Below are 15,202 nucleotides of genomic sequence, written 5' to 3'. Positions count from 1 at the left end.
GTATCGAAACGACCAAGAGGCCACTGTTGGGTCCTCAAAACATGGAGGCGCTCTAATCGCTATAAAACATTCAGTTCGGCACCAGAGACTGCAATTGCCACTGAACATTCCAGACGTTGTCATGATAAAAGTTGAACTGGGCAGTTACAACTGTCTTCTATGTTGCATCTATAGTGCCCCTGGAGATAGTGTTTATACCCTCACATGTTCACAGCTGATAGAACTGCTGGCCCATATGAATTTCACAGCGCCTCGAATTGGGTGCACTGCAATATTTGTAGTAGGAGACATCAATTTCTCGTCAACATCCTGGGGAACAATGTACTCCTCCGATCAGAAAGAAATGAGTGTTCTTGAATATCTATTTGAACACAATTTCACTCAACTCATATTGGGGAAAACAAGGCAATTAGACGTGTTTTTGACAAACAATCCTGACCCAGTTCTTAGTGTGTCAGTTGAGAATCAAGTCAAGTCGGCTCACAGCTCAGACCACGATCCTTTTCTCATATCGCTCGAGTCCGGTTCTTCGGCTAGCTCAGCTGTCAAAACTCTGAATAAAAAGCGAGATTTTGCCGCGTTTTCACCAAAGCAAGGCGACTGGCAGGGTTTAGAGAAGTACCTAGCCACAAACCCTTTTGCGCCTTATTGCTTTAGCAATGTGAACCTAATGGTGGATCTTTGGTATGACTGGCTTTATCAAGCGTTTGAAAAGTTCGTGCCTAAGAAAACGAAACATAGAATTAGCCTGCCTCCTTGGGTATCCAGCCAAAGCTCCACCTAATGAAAATCAAACAGAGGCTTCGCAGGTGCTCACAAGAGAACCCGGAAATGATAGCTAAGCTGCGAGATATCTCAAATCAACTCGATAAAAGCTTGGATTGTGATCAATTACAGTTTGAAAAGTCAGTATTCGAGCACGGCGCTTTTTCGGAGATCCAAAAGTACCTTAGAAGCATCAAGAAGCCGCCTTCGATACCAAGTGTCTTACACCTGGACGACCTTTCCGCATCAACAGATCAAGAGAAAGCGGAACTGTTTAACACTTTCTTCCAAACAGTTTTTATCAAATCTGACTACAAAAGAAAACCTCTCACTTCCATGCCCGATCTTCAAAGCATTCACTTCGAAGAGTCAGAGATATGCGCAGTTCTGGAAAAACTGAAACCAGCCAAGGCCAAAGGGATGGATGGCATAGGAAATCTCCCTTTGAAGGCATTGTCCAAAAGCCTTGCGAAGTCGCTAAAATTGCTTTTCAACACCATATCTAACAAGTCAACCTTTCCCGATCACTGGAAAAGAGGCGAAGTGGTTCCTGTTTTCAAAGATGGTGACAAACAAAATGTCAAAAACTACCGTGGTGTTGTCTTGCTCGATTGTGTTTCAAAAGTGTTCGAGCGTCTTATTTTCCAAAAACTCTACCCCCGTGAGTAAAGTCTACTATCGGATGATCAGCATGGATTTCGGAAAGGCAGATCAACAACAACCCAAATGATCTGTTATCTCAACGAAGTGTTTGAAAACATCAACCAACCGACATTGCTGTCGCTGTATTTGGACTTCGAAAAGGCTTTTGACAAAGTCTGTCCTGAGAAGCTGTTGGAGAAGTTGTTGATTCTGGGCTTTGGAGGACCCCTATTAGCACTCTTGGAAAGCTATCTGAGCAACAGGTCGCAAAGGGTCCGCATCGGGAACTCCTACTCCCGGTATCTTGAAACATCAAGTGGAGTTCCACAGGGCTCAGTACTTTGACCGTTCTTCTTCATTCTTTTCATCAACGATCTCCCCAGTCAACTAATGTCGAAATCGTTTGGATATGCAGACGATTTTAAGATCATATCACAAAATGCAGTTACTCTCCAAATAGATGGACATAGACTCTGGAAATGGTGCTCAGAAAACCAAATGAGTCTGAATCTAAAAGAGTGCAACGTTGTTGCCTTCAAGGGGACTGCGTCAGTTGCACTGGGAGGGCATATTCTTAATACAGCGGCAGTGCAAAAAGACCTTGGAATACAGGTCTCCGAATCTCTTAGCTGGGCGTGTCATGTAGAGAAGCGAACCACCAAAGCTCTCAAGTGTTTCTACATGATCAAAAGAAGCACGCTCAACACTACAGCTTGGCAAACCAAGAAAGCAATTTATCGTAGTTACATAGTACCTATTGTGTCATATGGAGCCATCCTATTCAAGGCTAGCAAAACCGAACTGCGAATCATTGAAAACGTGCAGAAGAGAGCGGTTAAATGGATTTTCAATAGAAAAGACAATGACTACAAGACCAGCTTGCAAATCCTGAATCTTCTACCCCTCTCTCTTTATCACGAGCTGCATGTACTATTAACCTTCATATCCATCGTTAAGGACAAAATTGATGTTGAATGGAGGAACTACGTTAGCGTTGGGGAACAGCAAATTACCAGAGCTGGTCAAATCACTCAGTATAAATGCAAAGTTTACAAGTTGCAAAAGCAAGAAAGTGACTTCTGGTATCGGGCTGCCCACCTCGCAAATTTATTCGGCCGGTATCTCTCAGGAGATGTGTGCGAAACACCGAATATCAAGGGGAAGCTTTCTGATGTTTACTCATTGTACTTCGATCAAAAATATGACTTCAACAATGTCTGCACTTGGAGGATTTTCTGCAACTGCTCGGACTGCAGAGACCTTAACAAACTGAATCTGTGACAGTAATTACCAAACAGGGAACTTATGAAACCCCTGGGACTGAATCCCTAAAGCCTTTATTATTATTATTATTCTACTTAGTTTTTTTTATTTTTGGTAACTCTAAGAAAAATTTCAACTGGATCTTCAGACTAACTGATTGCTAAATGAGAAAACAGTTAGATGAGAAACAAACAGACACTTGTTTGCTGAGTATTTATATAGCCTGAAAACTGATTGCTGCCATTTTTTGCAAATTATTTTTTTTGTTTGAAATAATTTTAAAAAATAAAGATAATATAAGCTGTTTTATGTACTAAAATAGTTGACAAACGAGTGGTTTAATTTCTGCTCAAATTTTATCAAAATGCAAGTTGTACTTTTTCTGTTTTCACATTAATCAAAAATTTTTTCTCAGAAAAAATGACTAATTTGGGAGGCATATTGGAACATTCCGTGGGACGCGCAGTCTCGCACGAGCAGTCTTGTTAATATTATTTCAGGCCACTAAATCTAATTTGACTTCAATCAAGTTAAACCTCTTAAATATTTCAGTTGTTCACATTCGGAGATGCAATATCAAATTGCGAGATATTAGGAGGTACGTTGTTCGATGACCTCGACGGAACCGTAGAGCAAATCAATTTCCTCTCGAATGGGATGAAAAGTGAAATCTTCTGGATAGGAATATCAGGCAAATTAACAGAGGGAGCTTGGTTGAATTTGCAGCGACAGGATGTTGAATTTCAGGTTCATATCTTCCAATGATATACCAAGTGTGTGAAAAGATGCTGATCAAAATCTTTTTTTCCCATTTTCAAGACAGTAATATAGACTGGCTAATTGGAATAATTTTCAGGTCTTGATTTCAAACGTTCATTTGATTTCTGACCGTTGAAAAGACAAAAAAGGTCGTAAGATTGATATGTTCAGAGAAATGATTTTTGAGTAATTTCGGTGACGATTCAAATGTCAAAAAATGGAAAGTATGAAAAATGAAAGTTACAAAATAGGAGGACGAGCAGAATTTTTATGTGACCCAAAAATCCAAAAAGAGACAATTGGGAGATTCATTTTTTCAAAATGGAGAAAAAGCAAAATAACAAAAAAGTTTACTTATATTTATTGAAGTTGTTGTCTTCAGTTCAAAGCTACTAGCCGGCACTTAAACAGATCAAATGAGCTAAAACAGGCTTCATTGATATTCATTACTCAGGAGATACGAAAATGGTCGAATTATTGATAACAAAAATAGCAAGCACGCCAGTTTGTTTCGATTTGTCGAAATGAAGCAAAACAAAACAACAGCAAAGTGGGGGTACTAAGTTGCATAGAACTGCTTCAAAAATATGATGCCCTTTGATGTCTGACCAATTATGCGTCAAAATTTGTGATCTATTCTGATTCTATAAGCCCACTAAGCTGGGGGGGGGGGGGGGGGCAAAACAGAATAGGTCGAAAATTTGTATACAGGAGTTGCTTTGCAACCACCGAGTTGACCGACTACCCTTTTAGCGGAGGGTTTTTCTTTTAATTGGGAATAAAAATATTGTCTGTCAATTTCATTTGCAGGGAGTAATCCGGTGGGAAAGTGGATACCCTTCCCTTGTATCAACTAACAACAAGATAACAGGGGCAGCTATCAATGGTCCATGCGTCTCAAATACATTCAGAAATGGCAACTGTGTTCGAAATTACAACATTAATACTCAATTGGCTTCTGTTTGCATTAGCATGATGTGATAGACTGAAAAAAACAATCTCATTGAAACATCTATTTGACTCAATACAAAAACTATTCTTAAATTGTTCTGAATCAGTGCTGAAAATCAAAGTTTCACTGAAATTATTCTGAATCAGAACTGATGTTCTCTGAGCGTTAGGTACGGGTAGCACACTTCAATCAAACAGTTATACAAAATGCATAAAAGTTATGATTTTGGCTGATTATGTCTATTGTTAGTTTTTATATAATTTATTTAAAAAAATTTAATTTAAAAAATCTCGACAAATTTTGCTTTGTTTTGATTTAATTATTTTTGGTTTTAGTTTAATGAATTAAAAAGATAAACTCAGCAACATTCGGTAGAACAATATGAAGTGAGTTCAAATTCATATGATTGCAATGTCATCGACCAGACCATTATTGCGTTCTACACCACATTACCTTTATAATTTGTGGACATTAAGTAGAAAATAATTCGGTACTTTTTTTCATTTCTCTGAACAGCTTATTCAAAGTAGAGAGTTTGATATCATTAAAACTTTGCTGGTCTGGGCAATTGTGCTGAATGCTTCACATTTTTAAGTCCTGGAAGTTCAAATCTTTATTATCCACGAACGGTTGTTGCACAATTAGAATGATTACAACTTGTCTACCATGTTCGACATTTTCACACATAATACTTTTGTAATTTGATTTAGTAAACTAAAGAAATCACTAATATACAGTACATGTATATCATTGATAAGTCCAATGAATACATTCCTATAGTCTAAAGCTAATGCCAAATTTGTAACCATTTGCAAATTTTTGCTCGATAAAGTCTAGTTTGAAAATATTTGCAAACTATCTCTTCACACAGCCAAATTTACAAAGTTTTGCAAAATAATGATAACTTTCTAAAAACTTGCCAGCAATTCGAAAGTTTGTTCCGGTTGAGCTCTGCTTAGCAGTGTGGATAAAAATGTGTGCAGTACACCGTGTAAGAGGTACATGAGTAGTAAGAAATGAGGGGGTCTGTCGCCCACTTTTTGACTCATTTCAAATATACATATATAATACATGTATGGTACGCGTATAATACGCATAAATTATGCAAATCGGCGAAAACTATCAAAATCGTTTCAAATTAAACCAAAAGCATTCTATTGCAATTGGTAGCACTAAATAGCAAATTAAAAGGCTCGAAATCAATTCTATCACAAATTTTTGAGAAAAAATGGCATATCACCTAGATTCATAAAATCGATGGTTTTTTGATAAATTTTTGACCGAAATTTGAAATTTTCAACAAATGTCTCTGCTGTCCTTCTGCGGGGACATTTGTATCTTGGTCCTCTTAGGTTTGAGGAGCTTCCGGGCTGTCTGGAAGCACCTTCAACTCTAGAGTTTCTTCTCTTTTGGGGGGCTGAGAAAGTGGCCCCTTCTTCGAAAATGAGCGATTTGGAATTTAATTGTCTTCTACAATGCCCGAATTCTACAATACAAAGTTTGCTCGCTACTAATAAGAACCTAGCTAACTAGCTAGCTATTCGATAGCGGATAATTAGCCCCGCTTTGAATTTCTAACACAAACATCAATATAGTATTTTCTTCAACGCAAGATAATCTATTGAGTTTTGCGACTTATGAGCTTTATAATTTAGTCTTTTCTAAGCCCAATTGAGCAATTCAAGTGCAGTATTACCCACGCTATTGGGCTGTAAGCGGAACACCGAGAAAAACAGTCAACTTAAATTAATTTTGTGTCAAAACTCTGATTCTAATAAACATTTTTAATACCCGATATAATCAAATTTTTACGCTTTCTCAACACCCTTTCTTGCTTTATACGTGTTCAGAGTGGCAAGTAGGACTTAGTTCGCTAAGTCACGGCGGTGTCAGGGTTCCGCCGGCCCCATTAACCGGTTGGGGTGCGCTTCCCATGCTGCTACTACACCAAAGTTAAGTTCTAACGTTCCGCCTCGGGTTAGAAACAGCGGGCTGCCGGGGTTGCCCGCCTGGAGACAAGAACCGTCTCGAGTCTCTGGAACGTCCCCCTGTGTAGTACAGATGGCCACGCCTTTTTTTGCTTTGCTATAAATTGTACTTTAATATAGAATAGACGCAACAAAGTGAAATATGTTTCAGATTTTGTTTCTTTCAATCTGATCGCAAATTTGCTATTTCTCAAATCAGAAAGGGCTTTTGCTGCATTATAGCTTAAATCAAAGAGCTATAAAGAAACGATTCAAAGACTTTATTGACGCATTAAAGTAATGAATTGCAGAATAATACGCAAATATTAAGCAGCAACAACATTGTTTAACGGTAAAATGAACAAAACTGTTCTGTCAATTGTCTTTGTGTTACATGGCCTTGGAGATATTAATTTTCTGGGCTCTCTTCGCGCTCTGTTATGCGCCTTTTCTTGGGGATCTTGTATTCCTGCTCACCATTTCCACTTGAGCTTGATTCAGGTAAACTTCTGATGAAATTCGACCTCTTTTGATCCCAGTGATAGAGAATGAGGCCAAAGAACTCCCTAGTGGTCAGCGTCGCCTGTCTCATATCCCAGAATCTCCCGTTGACTTCTGTAAACATTTTGAACTGAAAATATGTGCTCCTCCTGTTTTCTTCGGGGTTGAAGACCACAAAGTTTAAGCGAGCATATTCCTTTGAGTTCACTGAAACAAAACAAAACAAAACTTGATTCATTTTTGTTGAGGCTTGTAAATGATATCCACTATGTATCAGCTATGCAGGGAGGCAGGACAAACAATTTGAAAGCACAGTTTGGAGATTTTTTGCGCAGAGTTTTAATAAAAAGAAGCTTTATTCTCAACTTGTACGTCCTGAATAATTGTACATTCGTTTGCATCTTCATTCATCCTTGCGCAGGCCGCAAACTTCACCACATGCAGAGATGAATAATCCAGCTCTCCGTGGGCAATCACATGAATGAGCTGACGGTATAGAGAGAACGTGTCCATCAGCCTCTCGTATGTTGGGCTTTGCAACACCAGGCCCTGATGAAGTTTCTTGTCCTTTCCCGATCCCTTGTGAACTTCTATCAAGTAAGAGCCATCCACTGACTCTCGTTTCACAAACACTGCGCGAGAGAGAAATATACTTTCGAAAGAGTAGAGTAATCGATCCTCAGGATTTTCACTGTTCTCGCTCATTGTAGCAATTATAGATTAGCGAAGTCCAAATTAAGGTTTAATTTAGTTTTGAAGCAGATTTTGATTTGCCTGGTCCGAGCACAATTTAAACTGCTTATCAGTTCGCTTTGTAAACGCAGATGACATTATCTACTAATTTATAACGTCGTTCACGCCTGGAAAACTAAGATTTTCAACTAATAAAAGCTAGAAACTTTGGGAAAACGATATCAACATTCAGGGAAAATTACTGAGGTGAATAAATTTCTCCACATTTGTTTCATCTAATGACACTATCTATAAAACAGGGCTTTATTCACGCTCGGACAACCCAGTAACTTTATCTGAAATAACAGATTGTAGCAAGAAAGCCCAAGTACAGCCATTTTGAACGAATATATATCAAAGAAAAGACTAGAAGAATCTATCAAAGAAAAGTTAAGTGATACAATTTCTCGCCTTGAAAGGTTTTGATACGGTACGTATGAAATAAAGAACGGTCAATACGAAAAACAGAGAAGATGTAAAGGTGAAAAAAGACAAAAACGTTTCAAAGACCGCCGCTTTCAGATAGGATTGATGTTCAACTTCAGTTAGGGCCAAATTCCCTGTGACAAGCATTTTGAGCATCAATTTCAAAGTAGTGGCAGGGAGACATCCATTTCGTTAATCAGGCTCGAACAACATTTTGCTTAGGGAGCAGCCAGGCTAAGCGAGATGTATTCTGTAGCCGTTTTTTGATTTTCGAGATGAATGTGTCCTGGTGTCTCGGCACGAGTCCATCCAATGAATTTAGAAGTCCTCTGGCTGTTGTCATTTACTTGTGAGAAATGACAGTGACTGCTCTTAGCTCAGAATTCAGGTCCACACCGGACGTTGAGCCATGATAGACTAAATTCTAGTGGTGGCAGTATTTTACATGTTTGTTGTATAGTCCAAAAACACTCCATCGAAAGTGCGAAATGTTTATATCTTCAATTCAAAAATGTGTGGTTGTTTCAGGCCACCTTCAGTCACAATATGACAAACAAATGCACAAGTTGTAACAAATCATTTACCAGTCGGTATAAGCTCACTATTCATAAACGTCAACAGCATCCCAACGAACCAATAACTCATTTTTGTTGCGGGCATTGTACGAGCGTATTTTCCTTAGCTCGTAACTTAGTGCGGCACCTAAAAACACAGCATAAATTTGAACGATACCTGAAATTCTCGAGCTGTCAGACCTTTTTCGGAACACAAAACGCATTGACGGAACATTCGCATGTTAATAATAATGTCAGACAACAAACAGCGAGCGAGTCAAGGACATTGGGAATAAGTCATTTGCACACCGAAAAGAGGTCGGTTAGAGGATTTTTCCGCACGTTTCGATTTGCTATCAACGACGAAGATAATTATGATCCTTTCGAGTTTTTGGTGACAAATGAAAGCGCATTTTGCGAAATTTTGAAGTCAAAGATGACCTCTGACTGAATGAAATTCTCACTCTGTCTTCAAATCGAATTCGAAAAGCCGCTTAAAGGTGACAAAACTTCCTGTTTTTTTTAATAGTAACATGGAGAATGTCTCATCTCATTTGGACTCTGATCAATACTATCAGCATGTTGATCAGGTTTTGACGCAAATCAATATCTTTTGCACAGCTGGGAGCGGATGGGTCATTAGGAGACTTCAACTTATTGACATAAAGCTATGCAATTATCGACCACTGCGCCCAGGTAGCTTTATTCCCACGCCAAGGTTGCTTCAACCTCTCCGAAGGACGGTTCTTAATTTCCAAAATTTTGCAGATGGTCTGTGTTTCATCTACTGCGTCTTGGCAGCCCTGTTTCCAGTAAGTAACAATCAGGAACGTCCGAAAAAATACACTCGTCATTTGAAAAAGTTGAGGTTCAACAAAGAGCGTCTGCCAATGCCCCTCAGCCAAATACTGCGTTTTGAAAAAGATAATAACGTGAAAATTAACGTTTACGCTTTTGAAGAACCCCGTACCATTTACCCAGCATATCTCACAAAGATTAAAGGGGGAGGAAAACCAATCAATCTTTTGCTTTTGAATGACAAAAAATCTCACTTTTGTTTAATAAAAAATCTAGATAGGCTTTTGAAGACACTTCTGCGTTCTGACAGAACAGCTAATTCGAGAAATAATCTCAGAAAATTTTGTGAGCGGTGACTTCAGAGTGTTGCGCGAACAAAAATGCAACAGCACCGACAGCTTTGCCTAAACCAGCAACCCTTAATGACTGAGATGCCACCTAAAGGCGCCATCACTGAGTTTACAAGCTGGCACAAAACAACCAAATGCCCTTTTGTTATTTACGCTGATCTCGAGGCGTTCAATGTTAGAACAGATGACTGCGAAGATGTAGTTTCTAATTACCAGCACGGTGATCCCAATAGTGGCGCTGCCGCTACGCATGTAATTGAACAACAACATCCTTGCAGTTTTGGAGCCGTTCTCGTCGACGTAAGAGATGGTAAAGTTGCACACGAAATGTTTTACAGAGGAGAAAATTGCATTAAAAAGTTTTTGGACACAATGAGGCATTGGTTGAGGTGGACAGCGGTTGAGCGACAAGGACACCGAAAATTACAAATGACTGAAGTTGCGAGACAGTTAATGATTGACAACTGGGTAGAGCCGTGTTGCATATGTGAAAGCGAATTCTCTCTAGATGATGACGTTGAGATCAAAGTTGTGCATCATTGTCATTTAACGGGAAAAGTTATTGGTGTAGCGCATTCGAAATGTAACTTGAAAGTTACAGCAGGTTCTTTTCTTCCCTTTTTTTTCCACAGCCTTTCCCGTTACGACTCACATCACATAATAAAACATCTGAAACTCGAAGACAAAGAAGAACTTTCGGCGATAGCTCGCACCGAAGAAACGTTTATTTCCTTTTCCATCAAGGTTCCAATTCGGACGTATTTTGACAAATGTGGTAAAGAGAAAACGATTAAACATGAACTACGTTTTCTCGACAGCATGAATTTTATGGCCTCCAGCCTTGACGCGCTCAGTAAAACTCTTGAAGAGCAAGATCTTCAAATACTACGCTCTGGGTTTCAGCATCTCAATGACAAGGATTTTAGAAAAATTTCAAAAAAAGCGTACTTCCCATATAGCTTTCTTGACATCCAAGAAAAATTCAACGCCCCATTTCCTGCATTTGGTAGTGAGTGGAAAAACACCCTTACCGGGAAAATTGATATTTCAGAGCAGCAATATAACGAAGCGGTGCAGGTTTACGATTTATTGGACTGCAAAAACTTTGGAAACTATCACGATGCCTACCTCAAAATTGATGTTTTTGTTCTCGCTGACGTTTTTGAAAATTTCAGAGATGTTTGCATGAAAGTGTACCAACTAGATCCTGCTCATTTCTATAGTGCGCCCAATCTCAGTTGGGACGCAATGCTCATCACAACAAAAGTAAAAATTGAGCTACTCGATGACATTGACAAACTTTTGTTTTGTGAAAAAGCAATAAGAGGCGGTTTGAACGGTGTCGGCTCTTTGCGGTATTTTAAAGCAAACAACAAATACTTGAAAACTTTTAATGAAGATGAGACAACGGTCTTTGGAGCTTTCTTCGACGTTACGTCTCTCTATGCTGGAATAATGATGAAATCCCTGCCTCTATGTGAATATACTTGGGTTGATTCCATTTCTGAGAGTGATCTGTTAGAATACCGGGAAGATGACGACTATGCTTACTTTGTTGGAGTGGACTTAGAATATCCAGCATCCATGCATATCCCACATCAGGACCTCCCTCTAGCACCTGAAAAACTTAGTATTCAAACCGATTGGTTGTCATCTTACAGCTCACAACTAAATCTGAACAGGTCTCGATCTGAGCAGGTTGCGAAGTTGGTTGAAACGCTCTTTGATAAGAGCCACTATGTTTGTCATATCAACAATCTGAAGTTCTACGTGCGACACGGTCTCATCATAAAGAAAATTCATCGAGCTCTTCGCTTCAAACAATCTGAATGGCTTCGTTCCTACATTGAAAAGAACACAGTTATGAGGAAGCAAGCTAAGACAACATTTGAGAAAAACTTTTACGAGCTAATGTCCAACGCGTGTTTTGGAAAGACAATGGAGAACAAACGCAACCGTAGGCAAATTAACTTTGTTGCAACAGAGAGGAAAGCCGAGCAGTTGACATCAAAACCGAATTTCAAGTCGTTCCAAATTATTAGTGAAGACTTGTGCTCAGTTTTCATGTCACAGCCAGTAATAACATGGGACAAACCAACTCCTGTCGGTGCAGCAATTTTAGATCTATCCAAATTGGCACTTTATGGTTTCCACTACGATCAAATGAGACCGAGATACGGTAATCGAATACTAGTTGTTTACAAGGACACCGACTCTTTACTTTATCGAATAGAAACAAATGATCTCTACAAAGATATGGCGGAATTTAAGCATCTACTTGATCTTTCGGATTATCCATCGGACCATGTCTTGTACGATTCATCGAACAAAAAAGTTCCACTTACAATGACAGACGAATTGAAGGGGCAAGTTTTGGAAGAATGCGTTTTGCTGAGATCAAAGATGTACAGCATTAAATATGTGGATGGAGTGAAGCAGAGTGCGAAAGGCGTTCAACGAAGTGTCAAAAAAGTCTCCATCACGATAAATACCGCAGTTGTCTTTTTGAGAAGACAAGTCAACGGGCACCTATGATGCGGATACACGCAGAAAACCACCAGATTCAGATCTCTATGACAAACAAAGTAGCCCTTAATTGATTTGATGATAAACGTTTCATCTTGAGCGATGGAATTACAACCCTGCCTCACGGACATTTCTGGCTCGAGCAGAACCGGGGCGACAAGGATAATGAAGTCTTTGCGAACGATGGAGACGACACGTCATCATCAAGTTCCGATGCTGATAATGGAAGCGCTGGTAAAGAGAGCTACGATTCCTCGGACAACCTATCAGAGATCTCCGTGCATGGCCGCTCTTTATTGAGTTCTTCACATCTACAACACCTTCGACAAAATGTTTACGGTAAGTGTGCTAATTAAAAGCCATCAAGTTTTGCAACACGGGTGTTCACATTCCCTGTTTAGCCTGGATCTTTGTTCTGATTTTAGAACCACCGGATCCCGGCTACAATCAGCGCCAGTGGAGTGATCAGGAGAACAGCAGAAGTAGTGATATCGTTCATCTTAATGAGCTGGGCAGCCGTTTAATTTATCCGAAGAGAAAAAAACTTAACCAAAAGAATCCCTTCATTGACGACGAGGCGATGGAAATTGATGATGATGATCAGAATGATGATGATGATGATCAGAATGATGATGATGATGATGATGATGATGATGATGATGATGAAATTATGGAATCAGGCACAACCGACGATGAATAGCCAGTTTATCCAATTTTATCCTTGTTTCTGATTACTTGTGGCTTTCGTCAAACTCAGACTTGCCTTCATATTTCCTTAAACTTTTATTTTGAAAAAAAAAACAGTCTTAAAACTATTCAATTGTATCCTATAGATGGACAGGATTTGGTACCCTGTAACCAATGAAAGATATAGAATTTTCCAATACATTTTATCACTACAATAAATGAAACATCGTACAAATCATTCAACACGCAATTTGTAGTTACTATTAGACTTGCAGTTGAAAAATTGAATTAAACTAATCTCACTGACTTGTTTAAGAATATCAAAACATTTTGCACGAAAACCAGAAGTAAAGCTTTCAATATCTCTGTGCGTTTCACTTCTCTTCATTGGACATTGACCAAAATTTCGGAAAAAAAGCGTTGCTACATATATACAGTACAGACCACATAAATTAGAAGATGGAGATTGAACAGAGGGTTGCGAGGTCATTTCGTGCAAAATGAACACATTAGTATCACTGTACAACCTTTGTATTCGAGAATGTAAGTAATCAAAAAAGCATAAAGGTATATTCAAACTGTTCCAAATTATAATATTGAGCATCTGTATTTTTCTTCTCTTTGACTGTGTTTTTCCGATTTTGCCTCTGCCAGACATGTTAGATAACGCCAGCTTAGATGGCATTGCAATAAGTAAAATCCAGTGTGTTCCAAGTGTGTTTGCTCTGGATGTGTTTATTACTTGAAAAGAGGATCGGTTTCGGGGCGCAATCGGAAAATTATCAGAAGACCAGACTCCTCGAAAAACAAACTTTAGCTCTTTAATTTTACTAACAACATTAGCAATTGAGTAATTATCCATTAAAAAAATAATTGATTCTTGCAGACGTCACGGGAACTGTTAACAAAAACTTGGCTAAATTTTTCACCAATTAGATAAAGTTCAACTGCTTCGGGAAGTGCTGGATTGAATGAAAGTTTCAACGTTATTGGTGCACCTGTAAGTTCGGGAAAAAGTGTCAGGCTCTTCGATGCCTCTTGTGAGGATGTCAAATCAAATGTTAGCATAAAATGGTCATCAAAATCATCAAGTTCAATCCCGTTCCCTCCGTTTTTGAAGCCCAGAGCTGTTAGCGTGTTATGATATAGTCGTGTATTGTTTCGAGTGTCAACAGGTGTGCCGGCAATTGGGAGCCCGTTACCGCGACTGATTTCTAGGCGCGTTAATCCAAATTTGATGTAATGAAAGGGATCTGTTGGTAGGGAGCCTCTGAATTTTGAGTTGGCTATCATGCAAACAGTTAGCCTTCGAATAGGTTCGGTGCCAAAAATAGATTCTTTAACAAAACTATTCTGTCCTGATTGTATGATGAAGCTTTTGCAAAGGCTCTCTATGTAAGGATATCGAGCAGGTGCCTTCAATAATGCCCTTTCTATTGAAAGTTTTACAGACTCGGTTAGAGTGACTTTGCGCACAAAAATGGACGCCTTTTCGACAACTGCGGTGAATTTTTTTTTGGCGTCATCTCCCAGGCCCATGAGACTGAATTCGCTACTGGAACGACAGAGTTTGATCCGCATATTGACTTCGGGCAAAAGAAGCCTTTCGCAAGTGAAAAAATCAACGTAGAGAGTACCATAAAAATGCATCCGATAGTCTGCTGCGAGAGTTTGCTTAAGTCTGTTTGCGTACCACTCAGTTGTTCTTCGCTTATCGTCGGGATCCGGGTTATACGCGTAACCCTGGCAGGCAGCCCACGTTGATTTGCTGTCTTGATTTGTTGTGAGCTCCGTTTCTATCAAGGCCCGATGATGAAATGTGTTGTTGCTGTCAGATATCAGGGAGCCGTTCAAGTAAAGTTCAACTTGTGAAAAGAGGCTGTGCATTGCGTTGTTAACAAAGATAACTCCAACTCCATCGCTTGCTTTGATTTTGTTACGACCCTCTTCATCGTAGATAGCAGCCACCAGAGATAAATGGATGTAATTTAGGTCTATACAATTTCGGTTGTCACCGCTCACTACAAAATCCAAAGTAGGTCCACTAGCTCCCACCTGAGGGAACACCTCCTGGTCAAATGCGCTCTCATAATTGACGAGTACACTTGGTTTTTCAAAAAAATCAAGTGCAGTGTGTGTTACCGGATTTGCAATGTCGCCTGCGCAGCTCTTGAATAGACTGTTGTTGTTGTTGTTGTTGCTGTTGTTGATTCCACTCATTGGACGAATTTAAGATTTTGCGAGAATGTCTGAGGCTGACGTTGATGATGATGATGATGA

At 39.3% G+C, this 15,202-nt stretch overlaps 1 protein-coding gene across 1 annotated transcript; it reads right to left on the bottom strand.

Moving 5' to 3' along the window:
* Positions 1-13,783: 13,783 nt before the first annotated feature.
* Positions 13,784-15,142, bottom strand: LOC142350500 (uncharacterized). Its single transcript, XM_075402351.1, has one exon. It carries the CDS (start codon positions 15,140-15,142, stop codon positions 13,784-13,786), a length of 1,359 nt encoding a protein of 452 aa, XP_075258466.1.
* Between the last annotated feature and the right edge of the window lie 60 nt (positions 15,143-15,202).

The sequence above is a fragment of the Convolutriloba macropyga genome, chromosome 12, assembly GCF_964194025.1.
Source record: "Convolutriloba macropyga chromosome 12, txConMacr16.3, whole genome shotgun sequence".
Lineage (NCBI taxonomy): Eukaryota > Metazoa > Xenacoelomorpha > Acoela > Convolutidae > Convolutriloba > Convolutriloba macropyga.
The sequence above is the reverse complement of the archived record's forward strand: the minus strand, read 5'-3'. Positions and strand labels throughout refer to the sequence as shown.